Source organism: Genypterus blacodes, unplaced genomic scaffold (assembly GCF_046128005.1).
Source record: "Genypterus blacodes isolate CSIRO-AG114 ecotype Tasmania unplaced genomic scaffold, CSIRO-AGI_Gbla_v1 ptg000061l_1, whole genome shotgun sequence".
NCBI lineage: Eukaryota > Metazoa > Chordata > Actinopteri > Ophidiiformes > Ophidiidae > Genypterus > Genypterus blacodes.
The window spans coordinates 512,831-533,890 of NW_027466873.1; the positions used below are offsets into that span (position 1 = coordinate 512,831).

Below are 21,060 nucleotides of genomic sequence, written 5' to 3' on the forward strand. Positions count from 1 at the left end.
CAGCAAACAGGATTCTGTTGGACCAATGAAGTCTTCATGGTGAAGGGGACCCTTTAGATCTTTGTTATTGACTGGTGTCATTGCAGCGAATGGGTTTTAATGTAGCGCCACCTACAGGCCAAATCAAAGCTTACAGATCACTGAGCCCATTCGTGCACATTTGTGGATAAAATATCAGCAACACTTTTATTTAATTTGTTTTCAAAAGCTGTAAGTCTTTCAGCCGGTAGGTGGTGCTAATGGACTGTTAGTGTTCTGCAGTGTTGAAGCTACATTCTTGCTAAATAGCTGTACAAGCTACGTGATTTAAAGTAGTTAAAATGCAGCCGAGCTACTGTTAATAATAAGCTAGCTACACTTGAGCTACTTCAATATTAGATATTTGTGCTGTTTTACTTTTAAAACAAACTGAAAAACGTGTAAACAAAGTTGAATTAAAATGAAAATGTGTGATTGTTATGAAATCACTGCAGAAACAGCCTGGTTTTTATTCTAAACCAAGAGTTCCCACTGATTTCTGTATCTGAAAATGGGAAAAGTTCTGGTAAGTTTATCCTGATATGTACGTGAAGGTTTGTGGGACTTGTTCCTTGTCTTCCTACAGAGTTCTGGGCTGGTCGGGATCCGTCTGCTGCTGTGAAAAGACCATAGAAATGTTATGTCATATTGGGCTATACAAGTACATTTCATTGGTATTTCATGATTTAGAAGGCACTCCACGTTGGAGAGCCCTGAATGTTCTTCTGGGGTTATAGAGATGAGTGTCGTCAGCACACAAGTGGAATTCTACACCAAAACTGTGAAACAGATTTCCATGTGGAAGCATGGAAGCACGGAAAAGAGTATTGGACCCAGTATATAACGCCAAACTTTACCTGGTAGACAGTTATTATCATTTAACGAGACAAAATGGAACAGTAAGATCGAAACCAGGAAAAAGCAGGTTATAAATGCCAATGTAGTTCTCTAAGCGGTTGAGTGAAATATTAGAACAGACGCAGAGTAAGCAGTCAGCAGTGAGGAGGAGATCATCTGCCACTTCAGTAATGGAGGTTTCAGACTGATGAGGCTAAAATAAATGATTAGAGCCAAGATAGTTTGTCAACCAGTTGGCTACTAAACGCTGGGGGATTTCGGAGAGGAAGGTTTGAGAGGCCTGCAGTTGTTCAGGACGGCTGGATCCAGTGTTGTTTTTGAATGAAAGGTTTGATCACAGCTGTTTGAAATGCAGTAGATGAGCAGCACGTGACGGGCAGAGATCTTTAGAGGAGGCAATGTCCTCCATTATGGCTATCCCATCAGATAATGTGTGTCTGAGCACAATAACCTCAGTTTTGTCAGAGTTAAGGAGAAAATTACAGGACGTCCTTTAGGCTGCTTGGAGTTTATCGAACTGACTTGACTCGTCTGGCTACATTGAGAGGTACATATAATAATATAATAATAATAAATATATACACTTTATCCATCTCCAGAAAGCATCTGGTGGAGCATCAGGGTCATCAGTGTAGCAGCTGATGGAATCAACATGACAGGTAAGCTTCTCACCTGGTTACACAACTTTTTGCCTATTTATTCACATAGTCCAACACACGTCCAACTAACATTGCCCCACCTACATAAATACGAAAATGGCGCTGCCGTTTCCATGGCTCCAAAATTCTCTCTTATCCCCTGGGAGTCCTGTAATTCCAGTTTATGCATAACCCACCCTTCCAACACACACATAGATCTTCATGAAACAACAACAAATGTTTGACAAAGTCCAAGATTACCTGTCCTGAAGTCCTGTTTAATTCAAACATGCTTCACATTTATGTCACATGGCAGCCACATTTAAAATCCAAATATTTCTTCAGTCTAAATCTCATCTGATAGCAGCAGCACTGAGTCATGTGGTCCATGTCGTTGGTATTGGTTTCTGGGTTATGAGGTTCATTTAGCGGTGATGGCCTGCAGGGTGCTTGTCCTCTTCATGATGTTGGGGACAAACATCAGCCCCGAAGCTCTTTCAATGGTTTCTATGGGGACTAGGAAGTGTTCCAGGGGAACCTTTTCATTGATGGGTTGGTTTGGTAAGACGTATGATCTCAGCTCCACCCCTCTGCCGTCCGCTTGCTCCAGAATTAAAACCTGGACCACAGAGATCAGATGTTTAGATGACATCACACTGTAGATCTGAATGCTCACCTCTCATTGGCCCGAACAGCACAGAGACAAATCTGTCTCTCATTCACTTACAGCTATCACCTGCTGGATACTACTCACTACTTAATACCTGCTAGTTAGTAACTACCTAGTGGTTACTGCCTGTTGGTTACTACAGAAACTTCTAGACGTGCTGATGCTTCTTTGGTTAGTTTGTAAGTCACAAGCAGACAGAGGGCTACTGACCTTGAAGAAGTGTGTTGGCACGGCGACATGGTTTTGACCTAATACTTGATAGTGAACATAAAGTTTCCCATCAGCTTCCTGTCTGCAAACACACAACAAACACACACATTCAATTTAATTGATATCGTCATTCTATGTTAGTGACTGGGAAACAAAGATGTATTGTTAAGTTCAATTAACACAAATAATAATAATATCAGAGACAGGAAATGCAGAGGAAGCAGTGGGAGGAGCTTCAATACCTGGGCAGGAAGAGCGGCCCTGTGCACACGTAAACACTGGCGTACGCATTGGTGAGAGAGCGACACAGTTTCTCCAGATTGTTCCAGCTAATCCGGTTGAGGTGAGGGTCCTGTGTGTGGAGACGTAGACACACACGCGTGCATCATTGTAATAGAAACAGAGAGAGCAACTTAATAGAAACAAATGTTTAATATATATCTTTTGGCATATTTTTCTCCATCTTTCACTCTATGGTGTGTACATTTGTGTATGTAGCATTAGCTGACTGCTATTGATGAGTGGTGACTTCTTGATGTCTTTGTGTACCTGTGGGGCCACGTTGCTCAGGTAGAAGGTGTCGTCCATGGCTTTCTGATTCCACTTATGGTTGGCTGCTGCAGCCAGGTGGCCCCTGTCGAAGCCACTCCCCTTGTAGTCGGCGTTGGTTGCTCGGTGGAATACATGAACGCTTTCAGCCAATGAAAATCAACAATGTTATCAACCTGCTTCTGTTACAATGAGACAGTTTGAGGCATCAGTCTGTCCTACCTGTCATCCTCTTTGAACTCACAGTTCTTCCTGTTTGACAGGCCGCTGAGGGAGGCGGGGCTCAGCCTCTCTATTACCCAGGATGCTGTGCGGGTGCGGGGGTCATAGGAAGTGACGTACGACTCCCTGCTCTTGATGTTGGCCAGTGAGGGGAAGCCGTACTTCATCACAGCTACAGATCCGCCTGGACTCACCTGGACACAACGAGGTGATAAGCCACAAATGTAATACTGAGCAAGTTTATCCTGAAGCTTTTGTAGCATAACAATGATCACTAGGTTCTCTCACATAGGATGCTCTGACACCAGTGCTGTGGCACAGGATCCATTCATTCTGACGACATTTGGTCTCATCTAATCAACAGATGGTGTTAAACCAACAGACAGAAGACAGTGGAGGAAACCATAACCAGTGTTTTCTCGAGTGAACATTTGTTTTTAAGTGTGTTTGAGTCCTGAATGACCTCTATCCACCTTTCTGTCCGCTTCATTATTGAAAGGAAACAAAGTATTTCTCACATTAAGGTGAGTTTACAGCATAAATGCAAAGATGTGGCACAAATCAGGTGATTTTCTCTCATTATTAATCTGATTTCACCACATGGGCATCGTAACACTAGTAGTAGATGCAATACAGTGGAGGCAGTGTCCATGAAAACTCACTCCCAGGCCAGTTTGGTAGCTTTGCTGTATGTACAGGTATGTGAGTGTATGAGGAGCTCTGTGTCCTCTTCACACTCCACAGCTAAATGAAAACAATACATAGCTATTCAAATGTTTCATCAACACAGCCACAGCAAATGCGTTGATACATGTAATAGGCTTACATAGAGCTATAAAAGCTTGTGTGTGCGTACTTACACTTGTATGAGTATTGTTTTGCTGACATTACTGCCACTTCCCATGTTCACACAGCTGCAGTGCATTGTGGGTAATAGCTACAGCTCTGGAGTTACTCGATCTCACCAAGTTCACTTCAGTTTATCAAAAACACGGAACTACATTTAGGAGGGAGGTAAGCGAAGCGTAAAGAACGATTAATGGAAGTCGGCGAATCAGTACATAGGGACGCGACCTTCTTGTCTCTTCAGCTCGCCCCTCTCACCGTCAGCTCGGAGGCCTGGACACTCGTTACCGGGACAATCGGGACGAGGTCCAGTAGTCCCCGCCTCTCCTGCTCTTCCGCCTCCTCCTCTTCGGGGGCTCCGCGTCGCAGTCCGGGCAGAGTCGCCCCGAGCGTGACTCCAAGCAGCACCGAGGCTCCGCTTAACAGCAGTCGTGGTATCATGGCGCTAACAGGCCTGTGTCGAGGTCGCAAGAAGCCCTGTGATAACCCAACACGCTTCCGGGAGAGGGAGGGAGGGGGGGGGGGGAGGAGTCAAACTGAGACGCGCTGTTTCCGAAACAGCTCCCGGCATTCCCGCAAGAGATACTTTCTCCGCTGCTTTCACCTCCTGCTCACTCACCAAAGCAAAGGCGAAGGATGGAAGTTCTTTCATGTGAGTATCGTACACCTTTTGAACTTTTGCAGTTTACACGCGTGTGTGTCCTATAACTGACTGAACCTTTAGGGCAGGGGTGTCAAACTCTAATACTCAGTGGGCCAAAATAAAAAACTGGGACTAAGTCGCGGGCCAGACTCCACATGTTTTTAAAAATGGACTCCAATTGTGTATGTTTTCTCTTCTCTCCAGATATATAATGATTGACTTTTTCGATGTGGAAACATACTTAAGTTTAGCTTAAACATTAAGTCTGGAACAAGCACAGTTTAATGTTATAAACACATGAGAAATAGATTTTCAAATAAGAGATACATCAGTGGCATTCATTTCTTATGAATGGGGAGGGGGGGGGGGGAGGGGGGGGGGAGGAGTCAAACTGAGTCGCGCTGTTCTAAACATCTAACTGTGCTCCCGGCATTCTTTCACCTCCTGCTTACTCACCAAACCAAAGGCGTCCGCATCCCGGTTTTCACCTCTTATTTGCGAACTTGATGGAAGTTCTTTTATGTGAGTATCGTACACCTTTTGAACTTTTGCAGTTTACATTGCAAAATGATCCGTGATCGATCTTAGAGATGCTTAAAGCGGGCGCGCGTGTGTCCGATAACTGACTGAACCTTTAGGGCAGGGGTGTCAAACTCTAATACTCAGTGGGCCAAAATAAAAAACTGGGACTAAGTCGCGGGCCAGACTCCACATGTTTTTAAAAATGGACTCCAATTGTGTATGTTTTCTCTTCTCTCCAGATATATAATGATTGACTTTTTCGATATGGAAACATACTTAAGTTTAGCTTAAACATTAAGTCTGGAACAAGCACAGTTTAATGTTATAAACACATGAGAAATAGATTTTCAAATAAGAGATACATCAGTGGCATTCATTTCTTATTGTTATCTAAATAAATATTCTGTAATGAAAGAAAAATTATTATTATGCCTCTCTCTATCTGTAACCTTTCAAGTTAATTTTCAATGGAAACCTTTTTTTCACAGAAAAACAGAACAGCCCAAATAAAATAATAACTTCCCTCAATGAAAATCCAACATTTCAACCATTCTAGGTCATGCAAGACAGAAAGAAAGGCGCAGTTTGCTTACTCTGACGCAACATAGAGCCAGCCTAGCACGTTGTGGGATGAAACGAGGAAGCGTGTCAGATGTAGTGATGGGCATTCTTGCCCGACAAGTGCGCGGGCAAGTGAGCGATAGAAGCGCCCCTCCCTCACCTGCGCAACTGTCCCACTGTGACTCCAAGACTCCGACTTCGGAGTTTGAGTGATGGAAGGTCAAGTAGGGCCAGCGATTTTCGCTGCCTGGTGGTTAGACCCTGCAAACTTTGTTTCCTTCTTAGAAATTCTTAGAGACAACAAGAAAGACAAAGATCGACTCCAATTCTTTATTCACCATCAGATTAATACATTTCCATGACATCAACTTTTCTGTATAATTTTCATTCCATCAGTGTTGCCAGATCCTCATCGTCTCCACTATCAGTGTAATTATGGAATTTGCAAGAATGTAATATTAATCTCTCTCTCTCTCTCTCTCTCTCTCTCTCTCTCTCTCTCTCTCTCTCTCTCTCTCTCTCTCTCTCTCTCACACACGCAGTTCTCTCCTTGTTTCAGACGGTTGGAGAAACCCTCAACCTGCTGCCTGGAGTTGAAGTTAAAGCTAGTGATGACATCATATTTGACCACAATGGCTCCCGCCTTGTTTGCTCCAGGGTGTTAGGAGATGTGAAGATCGGAGATGAATACCAAGGAAGAGCCCGCTTCGAGGAGACAACTGGATCATGCCACATATCGACCCTTCAACTCAACGACAGTGGAATTTACTCTATTCAGATTAAGAATGGAGCCAGCACAACTCGCTTCTTCAATGTTACCGTTTCCCGTGAGTACTTGAACTTAAAAGTCATTCTCAGAATGTTTGTGCAAACTGTCAAAGCAGCACGTTCAAAATTCTCTTAAAACGTTTGTGTACTGATCTGAACTGATCATACTGAGAAGAGATCAAAGTCCTTCAGGTTCAGCACAGTCTTTATTTCTTTTACATCTGCTATACCGGAGTTTATCTTGTAAACCAATACTGGCCTTTGTGGTAAGGTTTCATACCTGCAATGTGTGTCTACTGTCCATCTCACACACAGCTAATAAATCAGCCTGTTGCTTTTTTGATGTCCTGCTTCATAGAACTTGATAATGTTCACCCAACATCTGGATCTCCAATGAGATACCTGATTCCAGTCCCCTGTCTCCTGCTCCTGAGTGCAATCGTGTTGATCTGTTATAGATCGATGATGAATAACTACAGGAAAACTGGAGGTCAGTATTATGAAATCGAGTATCTTTTCTTTATGTGCCACTACAAGCTTCTCACACCCACAAGAAAAACCTGGTCACTCTTTACACATTTATATACTATATATATACAATAATTGTGATTGTTATTATATCAGTATAACACTTGTTTTATTACCTTTATCAGAATCAGTTGACAAACTTGACCATTTTGTACGTCTGAAGCAGCACTGATTGGTCCTTTCTGCTTCTTTTCAGGAGTTGGTTGCTCTTGCACTAACAAGAGTGACTGTGGGATTTAACCAAGATGATCCACAAGTTGTCAATGAAAACAGTAAAGCTAATAAATATGCTGTGATATCTCCGTTGAGCAGAAATGGGTTGTTCTTTTTCTTCTTCAACTATCAGCTCATGGTAGGAAACTTCTCACCCTTCATCTAACTTCAATTGTGCCATGCCTCTCTGTATAGCTGAAGTAGCATCACTAAATCACAGTGACATTCTTATTAATCAGTCAGATAAAACAAAGTTAACTATCTCTGTCCATATTTGGGTGTGAGTTTTTTCAGCCTTACAAGCCCCAGATGAGGACAAGGTGTGAGGTGACTGTGCTGTCCAAAGCTGAGCTGCAGTCATTAAACAGCAATCTCACGTAGTTTCCGCCGCCCTTATCCCAGAGGCTCAGTGTAACCTGAGCCTCCGTAAATCTATTGGGTCCGTAGAGAGGAAGAGAGTGGTCACATGCACACTAGATGTGTTCAGGAAGCCCTCTCTGCCCAACAAGCGCAGACAGGGTGTATTTAACCTACATTGCTGATCACGCCATATGAGGCTTTTGCTTGGCATATATTAAATACTCTGGACACAGAAGAAAGGCCTGTTGTGCACTACAAACTGTTGCAAATACAGTGTGGGGGCATCAGAACCCAGACACAGCTGGTGTTTAGACAGGAGGAACCGAACCAACGTCAGCTCATTATAAGAATACAGAGATTCAAAGCAAACTACAAAGTTACATGCCAATACTGGGAGAGAATCCAGAGTTGGCATTACGCCAGTAACTGGATACAATGTTTACACAGCCACCTGCCACAAGGCACAGCTTTGAGGAACACAACACAGCCCTGTAACATCGCAGTATAGATGTATTTAAATGACATTATGAGGGTAAAAATGCACTAAAGCAGTGTAAAATGACTGCAGATAAAGCCTGTGCATTATATAGGAGGATATCTTAACAATATTGAAGGGTATTCAAAGGTTTCTAAAATGTGATTCATTTAGAGCAATTTCCCTATCTTATGTGATTAACTGAATAATGAGTAATGAACAAAGGAATGAGAGAGGGACACACCACAAGTACACACGTAGAAGAGACACAAATGCACAGAGAGAAAGGAAGTGCTAAGTCCAACAAAATAAAGGGTTAAGTCTGTTAGTCATCGGTCTTCATTCTGATCCTCTGCTCCACCCCACAACTTGGCACCGCAGTTAATCACACTTACCAAATGCACTTAACTCCACCACAAACACTTCAGAACTGCTTAAAAATCAACACATTGACCCAAACACCAACATATGTACATCTCTTCAAACAGTCAAACTTTGTTATGAAATGCAATGAAAACTACAAATGTTCCACCGTGCATCTTCAGTTCAGTCAGCTGAAACCTTTGGTTTCCTGCCACCACAGAAACCTTCTTCTTCTAACAAAGTGTCTGAAATGTATAACTGTATACCACAAAACCTGTTTCTGTCGTAACCTGGGTGATGTCGCTGTGTGGGAGGACTCGAGTGATTCATCAGTTGGTCAGGGTAATGTTGTACGTGGGGCTTCCCATCCTACTTCCCTCCTCCTCCTGTCGCTGCGTGTTTCACACCAAGGTTTGCAGTTTATAGTACAATTGTCTGTGATTCCTTACTTTCTTCGCTGTGTTGTAATGTTCACACACATTGGAAACTTCCTCTCCTTTGACCATTTATCACTGCAGCAGCCAGTCACAGTGTGACACTTGATTTTTTTAGCCACTTTTTTAAAGAAGTTTGTTTTTTCACTCCTAAACCACAACTAAACTAAACTCACCATGTGTGAGGTGGGAGTGAGGACTTGAGTGACTCTTCACCCTAACAACTAATGAGTGAACTATAAGGACATAATTGTGATAAGCTCAACGCCACTTGACCATTTAGTGCTTAATAAATAAGTTGTGATGTTTTAAAGTCCTCTGACACACAGGCAGCCAGTGCATTGATCTGAGGACTCAGCTTGCACATTTCTGGGTCAGCTGCATCTACATTTATAGATATATTCATCTTTAACATTTAACATTTCAGTAGATTTGCGCAGCTCTTGCCAAACACCTTTGTAAGCACAGTGTTTGTTGGAATATGTTCTCATCATGTGTATTGATGGTTGACCTGTTTGCACAGTTTTGTGTGCACTTAGTTTGATAGAATGCAGCAGTGTTTTGTTGCACGTGTGTGTGTGTGTGTCTTCTGGTTGCTGTCATGATTTGATGTGTTTGCGCAACATTGTTCTTTCCTTTACGCCTTCTGTTTAGTTAGTTACATTAGTGGTGTAGTGCAGCATCAGGTTACTAAGTCACAGTAACTGAACATAAATCACGCAGCAGTCACACTGGTGGACTCATCGTCTCATGTCAGTGTAATGATGGAGTTTGCAATTAATCTCTCTCTCTCTCTCTCTCTCTCTCTCTCTCTCTCTCTCTCTCTCTCTCTCTCTCTCTCTCTCTCTCTCTCTCACACACACACAACTTGTTTCAGGAAGCCCTCTCTGCCCAACAAGCGCAGGCAGGGTGTATTTAACCTACATTGCTGATCACGCAATATGAGGCTTTTGCTTGGCAGATATGAAATACTCTGGACACAGAAGAAAGGCCTGTTGTGCACTACACACTGTTGCAAATACAGTGTGGGGGCATCGAAACCCAGACACAGCTGGTGTTTAGACAGGAGGAACCGAACCAAGGTCAGCTCATTATAAGAATACAGAGATTTAAAGTCAAACTACAAAGTTACATGCCAATACTGGGAGAGAATGCAGACTTGGCATTACGCCAGTAACTGGATACAATGTTTACACAGCCACCGGCCACAAGGCACAGCTTTGAGGAACACAACACAGCCCCAGTATAGATGTATTTAAATGACATTATGAGGGTAAAAATGCACTAAAGCAGTTATTGAAGAATCGTTCTGATATTCTTCTGCGTGTTCGTTTGTGGTGAATCAAGAGGAAAAGATGAGGCAAAGATGAACTGGAATCTTCAGAAGAGCTTTACTGGAATAAGACTTCGGACAGCGCTGGTTCCACCTCTGGCATGCACCAAAGAAGGACAATCAAATATTTCCGTGCTTCCCTATTTATCCCGCATATACAGGGCATTTACATAATATTCTAATTCACTGATGACAATGTAGTTTAACTGTTATCTATTGGTAAGCCAGCTTCAAGAGGGGCAGCGCTAAGATTCAAATCTGAGGGATGAACAGTTGTCTGTGGGGGAAAGTAGAATACTCTTTGTGTAAATTAAAGAACAACAGAATAGTGTAATTAGCCCTTTGATCTGAAGAAGCTCCCCCTGACTGCCCGTCCATGCGAACCCCCTCTCTTCCTTCTTCCTGACCACAGATGTTTGAAGCTTTGATAAAGTGATACAGTAACCTCTTCACCTATTGGCAGATATGTGTTATCTAGCCCTCCTGGAGAATGAAGCTGTAAATGCTTGTATGTATTACTCCATCTCCAGACTTTCCCAGAGCCAGCCATTTGGTTACTTGTAACTATATTAACCTCAGGTACTGCATTTACTTATATGTGTTTGACATTATTTGTTATATTCCAACACAGTGTAAATGACTGCAGATAAAGCCTGTGCATTTTAGAGGAGGATATCTTAACTAAAACTTGAGTTATGAGTATTGAACCAAGGAATGAGAGAGGTATACACCACAAGTACAAACGTCTGCCACACACATGCCTGTGACTGACATCCCCGTCTGTGGCTTACCCGCTGTGTGTTTTTTTTGCTTGTGTGCATTCAGTTAGAATAATGACTTATCCCTGGCAATGTTGTCTATAAAACACAATGAACACTGCTAAAACCTCAGCTACCTCTCAAGAGATTATACTTTCAATGCTGTGCTTATCATAATAATGCTTGTGTGATAGTGTTAATATCATTTTGATTATTGTTCATTTGATCATTTGATTATTGTCAGTGGTTTCCTGTTTCCTCGGGTGTTTCTTATGTTTGTTCACTGTGAACCACAAAAGACAAACGGAGCGGCTCGAGTCCGTGAATGCTACAAAGCCGCAGTGGTGATTTCACAGTCAGCCCGTTCACAGCGCCCACCTTCCTGCTAATGAAAAACAAAACAACACAGCAGATTTTCACCACGAAAACATTTATTTGATCCAGAAAACATGAGCAACGGGAAAAAGTTTCTTATTAGCAAATTTACTGACATCATGTGGACGAACCACCACACTGCAACAGCACAAACGCCCCACAACAAAGAGACTTGATTTATAGTCGAGAGTAAGAAATAATACACTAATTACACAAATGAGCAGGAGGAGACATTCAGCTGGTTAAACTCTCAGGAACTCTTAGGAATGTGCTCTGTGCTGCCTAATATCTCTATAGGCAGCACAGAGCACATTCCTAAGAGTTCCCCCCAGTGATACAGCCTGTCCTGACCTTTGGCACATAATGCTGTAAACGAAATAATGTTCATGTCATGTTGAAGTGGGCAGAGCATCAGACAGAAAGGAGGGTCAGTAAGGTCATCGTCAGCAAGGGAAGGTGAAGGGCCAACCAGCGGGAAGGGGTGGAGCTAAAGTCCTGAGCACTTTCGAGGCAGCCATGTTTCTTCAGGCAGACGCTCTGCTCACAGAGGGAGCCTGTAAGTAAAACAACAAACAAAAACCTCATGACCTCTGACCTCTGACCTTGGCTTGGCTGTGTGATGTTTCGTAGTTTATTATAAGTATTCATTATTTACCTTTATAGCTGTTTGGACAGATGCAGCGTGTGAAATCCACACAAGTTCCTCCATTCTGGCAAATCAAAAGCTCATCATCACACAGGTTCTCTGAGGAAGAGGCAGAGGAGATCAATCAGGGTCAAAGGGTCAGGGGCCGGTCTTTGGTCTTTGGCTGCACACACACAGTTGTATCCTAATGTGCTGACTTCAGTGTGCAGGTTGAGTGAGCGAATCAGAGTCCAGTCCGCTCACCACCACACTAAAACTGTATCCCCAAATCCCCACAATGCATCTGGAGAATGTGCATCACCAATTTATTGTCCAGTTTGATTTAATATTATTGTTAAACTCATAGAATAGTGAAGGAATGTCACAGATAATATCAATTTAGTACACTTTTTTGTTAATTATCTATCATACAAGAAGAAACCACTGCTGGACATCAGAAGCTTCAGACACGCCCACTGAACCTCAACTCTAAAGGTCAGGGTTCACTGAGGAGGCAGCTAGTCGGCACATTGGGATACAGCCACAGCTCAGGGGAAATCAGGCTCCTCCCACCTGTGCAGCGTGCTGCTCCGCCCCTCCAGGTGTATCCAGGTTGACAGGAGTCACAGCGCCTCCCTGTGGCTCCTTCTTTACACTGACAGAAGCCCGAGTCACTGCAGCGAGGAGACGCACTGCGCTGAGGGTCACACCCACACTCTGTGGTCACATGACTGCTGTTAGTGTTCTTCCTGTGTGTGTCTGTCTATGATTGTATTAAGTGTGTTTGTGTGTGTATACTGACCAATGCAAATGTTCTCGTCATCCAGACCAAGTGAAACATTTCTATAGTAACTGAGGCGACAGAACTGACAGTTCTGTCCTCGTGTGTTGTGTTTGCAGCTCACACACGTCACCATGTTAACGAAGTCGATGTAACTACAGCGATTAGAGTGACCGTTACACTCACAGTCTGCAAAGAGACAAGAACCAAACGTGAGTAAATAAAATACATAAACAGCCTAAAACTATAACTAACATGCCAAACAGTAAGCATGCTAACACATCATACTGTTAGATGCTAAAATCAGCAAAGTGACAGAATGCTAACATGCTGACTTTAAGATATTGTTGGGATTAATGGCTCCTCCCACATTCTTATATCAGCGCTCTAGAGGATGAGAGACTTACAGAGACCAAAGACAACATGGACACAAAAACAATGAGACATCTCTCTGTCTTTAGGAGAGACTAAGGTAGAGGGGGTGTTGTCCTTTTTACAGGGGAAGGTCAGTAATTGTACAGGGGAGGAGTTAGCTATTTGCAGAGAGAGGGAGTGGCTTGTTGTTTGGGTGGGCTTGGTCTTACCCTGGAAGCTGACAAAGGCGATTTTGGACAACTGGCTGACCTTTGAACCTCCTGGAATAAGAATCTTCTGGATTGCTTAGGACACAAATAAGAATGTGTAACCATGGAAACAGCCTAACAACAGCTGAAATCAAGGGTAGCACCATCCTATCTTTACGGTTGTCAGATCAGTGTGCTCTCAGTGGACACATTCATATGTATGGGAATGATCACACTGCCAAAGTTTGTGGATAACACTGACATACAGACCAATGCCAGAATGCTAGCCACACTGCAAATTACCCAGAATACCCTAAACCCTGACACACACACACAAGCTCGCCACTTTACACGTGTAAGTGGATTAAACTGTGACTGTCCACTGAATCCTATACTTTGAGATGGCCACAACATGGCAGGAGGGCAGGTGCATTCTGGGAGCAACACACTAGAGTAGGAGATTTCTTGGCTATAGGCATATCTAGCATGCTAGCACAAGCGTCTTTTATAGAGTTTCAGCAGCGGCATCATTCACAACCATTGGACAGATGGTAGCAACATCTGATACTGTGTTACTACAACCATAGCTACTATGTACTACAGTCATTACTACTGTCACTAAAGACATAACTTCTGTTACTAAAGGCAATACTATGAATACTACAGCCATAGCTACAGTTACTACAGTCATTACACTTTTACTACAGTGATAGCCACTGTTACTACAGTCATAACTATTGTTACTTCAGTCATTACAATTGTTACTGCAGTCATAGCTATTGTCACTACAGTCATTACTATTGTTTCCACAGTAAATGCTGTTGTTACTCTACTGTTAAAGCTCTTATTACTTTACTTACTTACTACTTACTTACTTTAGTACTGATGACTATGTGAAAGTACTCCCTCAATTTCTTTTACCTTTTTTCTCATAACTTTTATCCTCTTCTTCTTTAGTTTCTATCATGGTGTCTGTGTAGTCAGAGGTCAAACATGGTTGGTTTTAATAGCAACGACACTGATCACAGCTCACTACTCTTCACTATTACTCTCTGCGTTTTACTACTGCTTTGTTATTGTACCTTTGCTTTCTTTTCCCTCCTTCTGCTCAGCTTCAACTTTCTTCTCTGTGCTGGACTCTGACCCCCCTGCTGGGCCTCCAGCAGATGTGGATTGGTCTTCAGTTTCAATTTGCGAAGGTAAAGAATCGACTCCTGGATTATCTACAGCTAGAGAAGAATCTGCATCCAGTCCAGGACTTGATTGATCTGGTGCAGGAGAATCCAGTCCAGAATCCAGCCTGTCTCTTTCGATTACCTGAGTGTCTGGTAGTATTGAGATCTGTTTTGGATTGATTGAATCTGGCTGAGGAGAATTAACAGATTCAGCGGATTTAACAGGAGGATCTTCATCAGCCTCACCGATAGGCACTGGTCCAGAGTCTGTATCGTATTCTGCTCGAGTTTCTACTCCAGCTTTTGGGAAGGTGAAGTCAACAGGAGCAACATTTTCAAAGGGCTCTGGTGAATCTAAGGGCTCAGAACCTGAGTTTGATGCAACATAACCTCCTTCAACTTCAGACAGAGGCATCAAGCTACCTGGAGGAGGAGCTGAAAGAGGGATTGTGGTAGTTGGAGGGGGAGAGTCAGTAGGAGCATCAGTAGCCAAGAGTAGAGTAGGAGGAGTGAGAGTGTATGAGGGTGGAGAATCTGTAGCATCTGTAGAAGGAAGGACATCAAGAGCAGCGCCATCAGGAGAAGTAACATCAGGGCGTGAATCAGAAAGATCTCCTCCTGGAGTAGGTGGAGGTAAAGCAGGGAGATCTAAATCTGGAGGAGAGGTTTCAGGAGATAAACCAGAAAAAGCTTCATTAGAAAGAGCTCCATCGCGAAAAGCATTATCAGGAGGAGTTTTATCAGGAGCAGGTCCATCAAGAAGAGCTCCATCAGTAGGAGTTTTAACAGGAAAAGCTTCATCAGTCGGAGTTCCAGTAGGAGGGGTTTCAGCAGGAGGAGAATAATCACGAGGAGCTCTAACAGTGGTAGCCTCATCAAAAGGAGCTCCATTAGGCACACTTTCATCAGGAGGAGCTCCATCTGGAGGAGCTTCAACAGTGGGAGCTTCATCAGGAGGAGCTTCATCTGGAGAAGCTGTAACAGTGGGAGTCTCATCGAAAGGAGCTCCATTGAGCACACTTTCATCAGGAGAAGCTCCATCTGGAGGAGCTCCAACAGTGGGAGCTTCATCAGGAGGAGCTTCATCTGGAGAAGCTGTAACAGTGGGAATCTCATCAAAAGGAGCTCCATTAAGCACACTTTCATCAGGAGAAACTCCATCTGGAGGAGCTCCAACAGTGGGAGCTTCATCAGGAGGAGCTTCATCTGGAGAAGCTCTAACAGTGGGAGTCTCATCAAAAGCAGCTCCATTAAGCACACTTTCATCAGGAGAAGCTCCATCTGTAGGAGCTCCAACAGTGGGAGCTTCATCAAGAGGAGCTTCATTTGGTGGAGCACTAACAGTGGGTGCTTCATCAGGAGGAGCTCCTTCAGAAGGAGCTACATTGCGAGGTGCATAAGGAGAAGCTCCACCAGGAAGAGCTTCATCAGGTAGAGCTCCATCAGGAGGGGGTCTAAAAGGCAGAGCTTCATCAGGAGGAGATAAATCAGCTGTCAGGCCATCTTCTGCTGTGGGTGGAGCCCCCATGTTGTCAGTGGGTATAGCCTCAGTATCCTTATTTATTGGGTCTGACTGAGTGGGCGGAGCTGCACCGTCTGCTGTAGTTCTGGCATTGGCTTCCTCAGGAGCTACAGGTGTGATGTCACTGCTGGTGGATGTCGTGTTCTCCTGGCTGACAGATGCAGAGGGGCTGGAGTCTATGCTGTCTGGTGACATCATGGGGTCAGAGGGTGGAGGCACTGGATCACAAGCAGACATGTTGAAGTCAAAGGGGGGGAGGGGTCCTAACAGTGGTGAGTTGGGTCTGGTCTCCAGTTCTGTAGTTCTCTAGTACTGCCAGTTAAAAAGCATATATAGTTTTGCCAGTACAAGTCACTACATACACAACCACCAACCACTGTCAGGAAGAACCCAAACCCATATCCTCATACCAGCAGGGAATCCCAAACCCAGATCCTCATACCAGCAGAGAACCACAAACCCAGATCTCATGCTTCTTTTCTTTTCGAAAATCTTGAGAATTAAACTGATCTGCTTCCGTTTGAGGGTTTATTGAAACACTACAGAGCCACAACCATCTGATCGTATCAAAGAAAGGATCAACACACATACAGATGGACCAACATTTGTGTGGAAGAATCTGACTTTGGTTTACATTACAAATGAGCCGTGTGTCTCCATCTTGTTCTGTGATTTGTTGATCCTCTTTGATGTAACAAACGTGTAGATTACTGAACTTCCCACAAGGGAACACTGCCTCACTAAACAGATCAAATCAGAACAAATCTGATAATGCCTCTGTGTGAAGGGGCCAAAGAACAGATACAGGAACAATGAAGACATGACGTTTAGACAGACAGATAGACAAGCTGACTGATGGACAGACAGACCAACTGAACTTACTGGTGGCAGTTCCTCGTGCTTCACCTAAGAGAAAGAGAAGAATGTTAGTGTGTGTGTGTTCTGCACATGTGTTTGTGAGTGTGAGAGTGTGTGTGTGCATACAGATGTTCGCAGTGCCCTTGGGCAGGGGCAGGAAGGATCCAGGTCTCCAACTGAGGGATTTGAACCTGCGGCTGCAGCGTTCACAGTCCTGACCGTCTGTATTGTGGTCGCATTCACACTGCAGAGTGGCATCACGCAGCACACACTGAGCTGCATGAAGGTTACACTTACACCTGCAACACAGAGTACTCAGATAAAGTACAAACACACAATAAACAAAAGCACAGAGAACCAGCACAACAAATCCACAAGGAAGATCAATTCCTTCTGAACGTAGACCTCCTCCTGATCCCAGACGCCTTCGGTTACCTGGCGGGGACGTCAATGTTGGAGATAGCGTAGAAGTATTTGAGCAGGTTGTCTCTCTGGACATACGTCCCTCCCAGGGCCGGCCGGAGGAGACGCAGACGGAGGTCGGTGAAGGTAAAGAAGTCTCTGAGGCCCTTCATGGTCTCCATCCGGGTGTACAGGGCATCCATGTTGATCAGTTTTGGACCAGCAAACACCCCAAACCGAGCACGTGCCTCAAACACCACAACTTTCTCCTCCTGACAATCAATAAAACAAACATTTTACTGATTTTATCGATCATTTTAACACATGGATATGTTTGCATTAGTGTCCAGTGTTGTAACTCTGTCTTCTTCTTTTTTTCCATTGTAACCAGTCACAGGTCCAGTACCAACCTTGGCTCCTACCCAGCGTGAGTACTGTTCTGTGCAGATGACCCGGGTGAGGTTGCTTGGTGCCAGGTCTCCAACTCGTTTAGCTGGCATACCAAATGCTTCCATGCAGTCATCAGCATAGTACTGGTATGGCTGCCAAGTCACACCTGAAACAGCAGCAGGTGAGAAAAGTTACAGGAAGTAAATTTAGACCTCCGCACACAGTTGTGCATGAGTTGGACACTTACCATGATGGGTACACAACAACCAAACTTTTTCTATATATTAGTTCTTTTGGACAAGTTTTAACAACTCTTTTCCACCCAAGCCGCTCACCTTCACCCCTATATCAATCTTTGTTTCCACTAACTGGGAGTTAAGCAAATAACATGACGATGTCCCTACTGCAATTTGAGTTGCCGCTGGTAAACGGCAAAGGAAAGGCATTTCAATTGATGTTTGCCTTTGCACTCATGACATCATTATTGTATCCACTGTAGGATCTATCTACTATTTTCGGGTTGTCGCTGGGAACTGAATTTTCAGATTCCAATCCACTGCTCCAAACAGGTCAAAATGAGGTTCATGAATGGAATGGAACCAGATCCATTTTAGTGGAAACCAAGCATTAACCCTGGTCTGGTAGTTTCAGTCTGCTTCCTAGTAGCCATGTTACTATGGTGATGTTACAAAGGCAAAATATAGCGGTCAGCTGGGTAATTTTGACTTATTACCTCATTGACTACCGCTGGAACAAATGAAAAGCAACAGAACTCTCCTTTGCCTTCTTGCTGTGTGTTATGGACCAAATAACATCAACGCTGTGAGCTCGAGGGAGTAAAAATTAATGAGGACCAAAACTTGTTGCGCTTCCTTTAATGTAATGTGAAACCCACCTAACCAAAATAACTCTTGCGTGAACTTTATGTGTGAAAACAGTCTAAGGGTGTAATCAACAAAACATCAATACTCTTGATTCATATTTATATTCATATTCATTCAAGAATATTCATGAATTTTCATGAGGTGGGACCCAGAGTACCACTATCCATGTCAAAACGTAAAAATACATTATTAAGGAAGACACACTAGCTGATGTAAACCTAAACTGAGGTATAAAAGGAGTTGTGAGGAAAACATGTGATTGGGAGGAAAACTTATTGTTTTAAAAGAAAACCCCACAAGTTTATGGATATGGATCTGTGTTTCCACACCACCCACACCAGCAAGTCACCTTTGTCCATGGACTTCTCCAGCACCATGCTGGTTGGCCGACCATATTCGAAAGTCACAGTGATGTCATCGACCAGTTCCAGACTCTTGTTCCATGACAGTGTTATGTTGGCCAACAAGGGCTCAGGATACCGAGACCATGTGACCGTCTGCCAGTAGGTGATGAGCCCGCCCCTCTCCCTGTCGCCCATCAGCTGGGGAGGGTGAGACAGATCCGGACTGGACGCATCACACTCATCGCTGCAGAGGTACGGGTTCTCCTGATGGACAGAGAGAGAGAATGAGAGAGAGAATTTTGAACTTTAATTTACCATTTTAAGAACAAAACAAAGTAAGCACATGATTCAATCTTTTATCTCAAAATAAAATCTCAAATAAATAGCTCCTAAAAGTGAGACCCAATAACAAATCATCATCCAACAAAGCGCATCTTTGGCTTTGAGGACCTCAATATATACACAAACCCTGCAATAGCAATCCCCAAATCACTCAATGGTCTTGTAATGTGCGTGTGACATTGAAAGTGTGATGCTGGCAGAGCACTTAAATTTGTTCTCAATCCCACTATGGTGTCAAAGGAGTGATTCTTTTCCTCCTTACATTTAAGAGAGACACAGAGAGTGAAAGAGACAGATATATATATATTAGTTTAATGCATCTGTATTAATGTATCTGTATTTGATTGAATTGTTTAATTGAAACTACTGTTCCAAATTTAAAAAGATCAGAAACTTATTACTCTGTGTTCATCAATTATGGGGGGATACATACTGAAACACTGTTCAGCTTTTACAGGAATGGATTCAAACAGGAAGTGTTCTAATAATATGGTCACTCTGTAATGAACTGCTGGAATTATTAATTATTGATATTTAGCTTAAGCATCTGGACCAGTTACATTTATCAATAATTTACACGCACAACTTGAATTTCCCACAGGATCAATTAGACAGTTAAGTGAGTGTGTGTTTGTGTGTGTGCGTCACCAGTGTGCAGAATCTCTCAGGTGGGTTTCCACAGGTGATCCCCAGCGGCTCCACTCTGATCTGCATGAACTCCTTCATGTTGGTGGAGGGGGGCTGGCAGGCCGATACCTCCCATCCTGGTCCCGCCTCTGAGGCGAGCAGCCGGCGGCATGTGTCAAACTGACCAATCAGCTGACAGTGGCCAAGCACTGGGAGGAGGAACAGTGGGAGGGGCCAAGACATGTTCAGACAGGAAGTTCCTCAGGAAGTCGGGGGGTGGAGTTTAACTCCTCCGACCTAAACGTCCTTCATTAGGTCTATCTGGTTGCCTTAGTTACCACCTGATTGACACTTAGTGGCTGTCAGTTTCATGTCAGTCATTAGAGTGTCTTGAAGATGCTCCACCCACTGTTATTCCCATGTGTCATGGCTGTCAATCACTATGGTTGTCTCGACCCACAGCCTGGTTTAAAAAGAAGAAGAATTTCAAAATGCAGAATATTTCCCATTTTCCAGGTGATCAAACAGAAACATGAAACTGAATTAAACAGGTTTGAACAGTTTCACTTGCTCTGAGCAGGTGAAACTGCTTCAAAGAGGAGAAACGGTTGAAGTTTCCTCAAGAGAAATAACAAAGATATGAAAATGAAACTTCTGTCCTTTGTTTGATTGTTTGTGTCTCAGACCGACACGGAAACAATAAAGATGATTGAACAGAGGCACAGAGAGCTTCCACCTGTCTGTCTGTCTCTGCCTCTCTCTCTCCCTCCCTCACTCTGCCTGTCTCTCTTTCTCTTTCTTCTGCCCTCTATCCGTCTCTCTGTCTGTCTCTCTCAATCCCTGGCTGTCTCTGGCCGTGTAAACTAACAGTGTTGCAAACATCTATGTACAGTGCACAACAACAAAATGAAAAAACAATATGAAAACAAACTAAATAATAGAGTTTAAAAAAACAATTAAATATACATGAAAAATATACAGTATGTTTATATTACAGGTAATACACACCAGCCGTCTCTCTGTGTGTGTCTTTCTCAGTGTCCCTTTTTGTCTCTGTCTCCCCCCTCACCCTCTCTTCCTTTCTTACTTACCTCCTCTTCAGCCTGAGTCCTGATAAGCTGATTAACCAGATGTCACAGTGCTGCTGCTCTTCTTCTCTTCTTCTCTTGTCGTACTCCTCTTTCTTTCCTCCTTATTTTCCTC

General features: G+C 43.5%; 2 protein-coding genes and 1 long non-coding RNA gene across 4 annotated transcripts; 1 reads left to right on the plus strand and 2 right to left on the minus strand.

Annotated features, from left to right (window-relative positions):
- Window positions 1-474: 474 nt before the first annotated feature.
- Window positions 475-4,531, minus strand: endog (endonuclease G). 2 transcript variants are annotated; one of them, XR_012963881.1, is made up of 7 exons: window positions 4,270-4,531; window positions 3,166-3,359; window positions 2,944-3,085; window positions 2,637-2,746; window positions 2,395-2,476; window positions 1,776-2,133; window positions 475-634 (listed from the first exon to the last, which is right to left on the minus strand). XR_012963881.1 is itself a non-coding variant. In XM_076154299.1 (6 exons), the coding sequence occupies exons 1-6, from the start codon at window positions 4,450-4,452 to the stop codon at window positions 1,936-1,938; spliced, it is 909 nt and encodes a 302-aa protein (XP_076010414.1). In that variant the 5' UTR covers window positions 4,453-4,531; the 3' UTR covers window positions 1,439-1,935. The 2 variants fall into 2 exon arrangements, 1 of the variants encoding a protein (XP_076010414.1); XM_076154299.1 differs by lacking the exon at window positions 475-634 and having other exon boundaries at window positions 1,439-2,133.
- Window positions 4,532-5,068: 537 nt separating this feature from the next.
- LOC143003508 (uncharacterized) lies at window positions 5,069-7,335 on the plus strand. Its single transcript, XR_012963877.1, has 4 exons — window positions 5,069-5,176; window positions 6,280-6,564; window positions 6,864-6,995; window positions 7,230-7,335. It is a non-coding gene; the product is annotated as an uncharacterized LOC143003508 (long non-coding RNA).
- Window positions 7,336-11,536: 4,201 nt separating this feature from the next.
- On the minus strand, window positions 11,537-20,100 carry LOC143003384 (netrin-G2-like). The gene is made up of 13 exons (XM_076154002.1): window positions 19,879-20,100; window positions 18,894-19,152; window positions 17,681-17,826; window positions 17,304-17,542; window positions 16,995-17,167; window positions 15,351-16,228; window positions 14,402-14,678; window positions 14,235-14,273; window positions 13,335-13,409; window positions 12,772-12,939; window positions 12,543-12,686; window positions 12,000-12,089; window positions 11,537-11,898 (listed from the first exon to the last, which is right to left on the minus strand). Exons 1-13 carry the CDS (start codon window positions 20,098-20,100, stop codon window positions 11,756-11,758), a joined length of 2,853 nt encoding a protein of 950 aa, XP_076010117.1. The 3' UTR covers window positions 11,537-11,755.
- Window positions 20,101-21,060: the final 960 nt, after the last annotated feature.